The sequence below is a fragment of the Polistes canadensis genome, unplaced genomic scaffold, assembly GCF_001313835.1.
Source record: "Polistes canadensis isolate GaletaPanama2010 unplaced genomic scaffold, ASM131383v1 scaffold_172, whole genome shotgun sequence".
In the NCBI taxonomy this organism is placed as follows: Eukaryota; Metazoa; Arthropoda; class Insecta; order Hymenoptera; family Vespidae; genus Polistes; species Polistes canadensis.
In genome coordinates, this window is record NW_014569719.1 from 144,738 (window position 1) to 146,892 (window position 2,155).

A 2,155-nucleotide genomic window follows, 5' to 3' on the forward strand; every position below is an offset into this window, starting at 1 on the left:
AAGTCCTTGTCAATAGTATCACGAAGACGTGTAGCAAATTTCATGAAAATCGGTTAAATAGTTTTCGAGAAATCTTGACAACCGACTTTAGAAAAAGCGTTTTGAGAAAAACGCGTTTAAAGATTTGAGTGCTGATATAAGAGCCATTAAAGAGTGCAACTTCCCAGGGCTCTATCTTTAAAACTACTACTCCTATCGATTTCAAAATTGAATACAATATTTTAGATGAGTTGTAGAATTGAAAAAAAAAATTTTGTTGAAAGTCCCAAACCCCTTAAGAGAGTTATAAACATTTCATTGTATTTTTATTTTTAGGTTAGTTTCGTTTTTTTTCTTTTCCTACTTTTCTTCTTGTTTTTTCCTTTTTTTTTTCTTCACTAGACAATCGAAATCGTTATCCGATTCAAAGAAAACGAAACAATAATTGACGTAGAACGTGTATTGCTTTAGGGTATAATTATTTCCAATTGTAATTACACGGTATTAACCTTAATATACGCGTGATTATGTGAATCTTCTTCACACGTTGAAAATAAAAGGTTGAATATTTTTAGAAGATTTCATCTTGATTTGTTTTTTCTTTTATTTCTTTCTTTTTTTTTGTGATCGAATTAGTTTACTTTAAAATAATTTTATATAATAAAAAACAATGATAGGATTATCTGATATGATCTTCATTTCTTTAACACGTTTAATGCCACAGTGGTCACCGGTGACCGTCATTAAATTTATCAGTGAGAAGTTGGGATGTCACTGGTAACCGGAATTTATATTATATTGTTTTATATTAATATTATTTATATAAATATACCACATTTTTTGTGTATATGTTGTGAAAGACCGAACTTGGAGAATGTTAAGATTCACATAGTGAAATGTCAACAGATACCAAATATGATCGTTAAAAGATCGAATATTTGGATTTATTCTGATACATTAAATATTTTTAAACATGTACCAAGCTAGAACGTAAATCTTGACGTTCTCCAATTTCGGATTTTCACGTTAACCTTTAAATATTATGATCGAAAAATATTTATCGACAATTTGAATAATAATTTGAATAATAATCGTTGAAAATTAGTTTACGATTGGAAAGAAAAAAAAAATGCTGTAACATAATTAATATAGAAAAAAAAAGTATTGATTGACGTAAAACGATAATAATTTTCAATCGAACCCTCTTTTTTAATACGTGATTTTTTTTTGACAAGAATTACGTTGAAACGAATATTAAATTACCATTGATTAGATTTTAATTAAATTCCCATGAATCGTATGGGTAAATATAAATAAATAAGAATTACCTTTGTCGTTGACGTAACTTTCCATGGCTGAGCTAAGTTGATATATGGTAGAAAGTGCAGCACAAATTTTTCGTACCCTAGGTGGTACTTCATCGAGTAAACCTGGACTACATTGGGCCGGGGGCATCGCAAAAATTTCACCAAATAAAATCGAAACGGTTGCCAGAGATACGACGATAGTTAACATCGAATTCATGATTACCTGTAAAACAAATCAAAATGAATTCAAATGAGAATTTTGGAATAAAAGATGGATGAATATTTTGTTTCGATTTTATGATCCAATTAAAAAGAAAAAAGGTTGGCTCAGAATTTGTGGTTATTAAAATAGAAAATATTTTTCTTTGCAAAAGATTTTTTGTACGAGTTATTATGGCTATGGGATGACAACAAATATGGGTTATTTTCATTAACAAAAATTCTATACAATATCAATAATTTGTAATTTGTTCAAAAATTGATATTCAGTTTTGAATATTTTTGGGTACATTAGTTTTCGTTTAATCAACGCAATAGTTATAATAAGATTTTAGTATAAGATTATAAATAATCGAAGATCATCTGTAGAAAGTAAGCCCTTGATCTAAAAATTTCTATGCATCACGAAATCGATGCCAGGTGTATACCTTTTTGGCATCGTGTCAATTCTCACTTAAATTAAATTATTCTCGTATTTATTCGTACGAATATTTTCTATTATTATATCGCGTTTTAAAATTTACATCGAAATTATTAATATAATATACAAGTTATAAGAAGAAGAAGAAGAAGAAAAAGAAGAAGAAAAAATAAAACAAAAGGTACGTTATTGTTACGATACAAATATACATCAATAATTTTGTCAATTT

The 2,155-nt window shown here is 27.7% G+C and overlaps 1 protein-coding gene across 1 annotated transcript in view; it reads right to left on the reverse strand.

The window, feature by feature from the left end:
* LOC106789231 (myosuppressin) overlaps positions 1 to 2,155 on the reverse strand; it is a 9,494-nt gene that overhangs the window by 831 nt on the left and 6,508 nt on the right. Inside the window, exon 2 of the mRNA XM_014753292.1 lies at positions 1,308 to 1,509. Coding sequence (XP_014608778.1) covers positions 1,308 to 1,503 — 196 coding nt within the window. The 5' untranslated portion in view covers positions 1,504 to 1,509. The remainder of the gene's footprint in view (positions 1 to 1,307; positions 1,510 to 2,155) is intronic.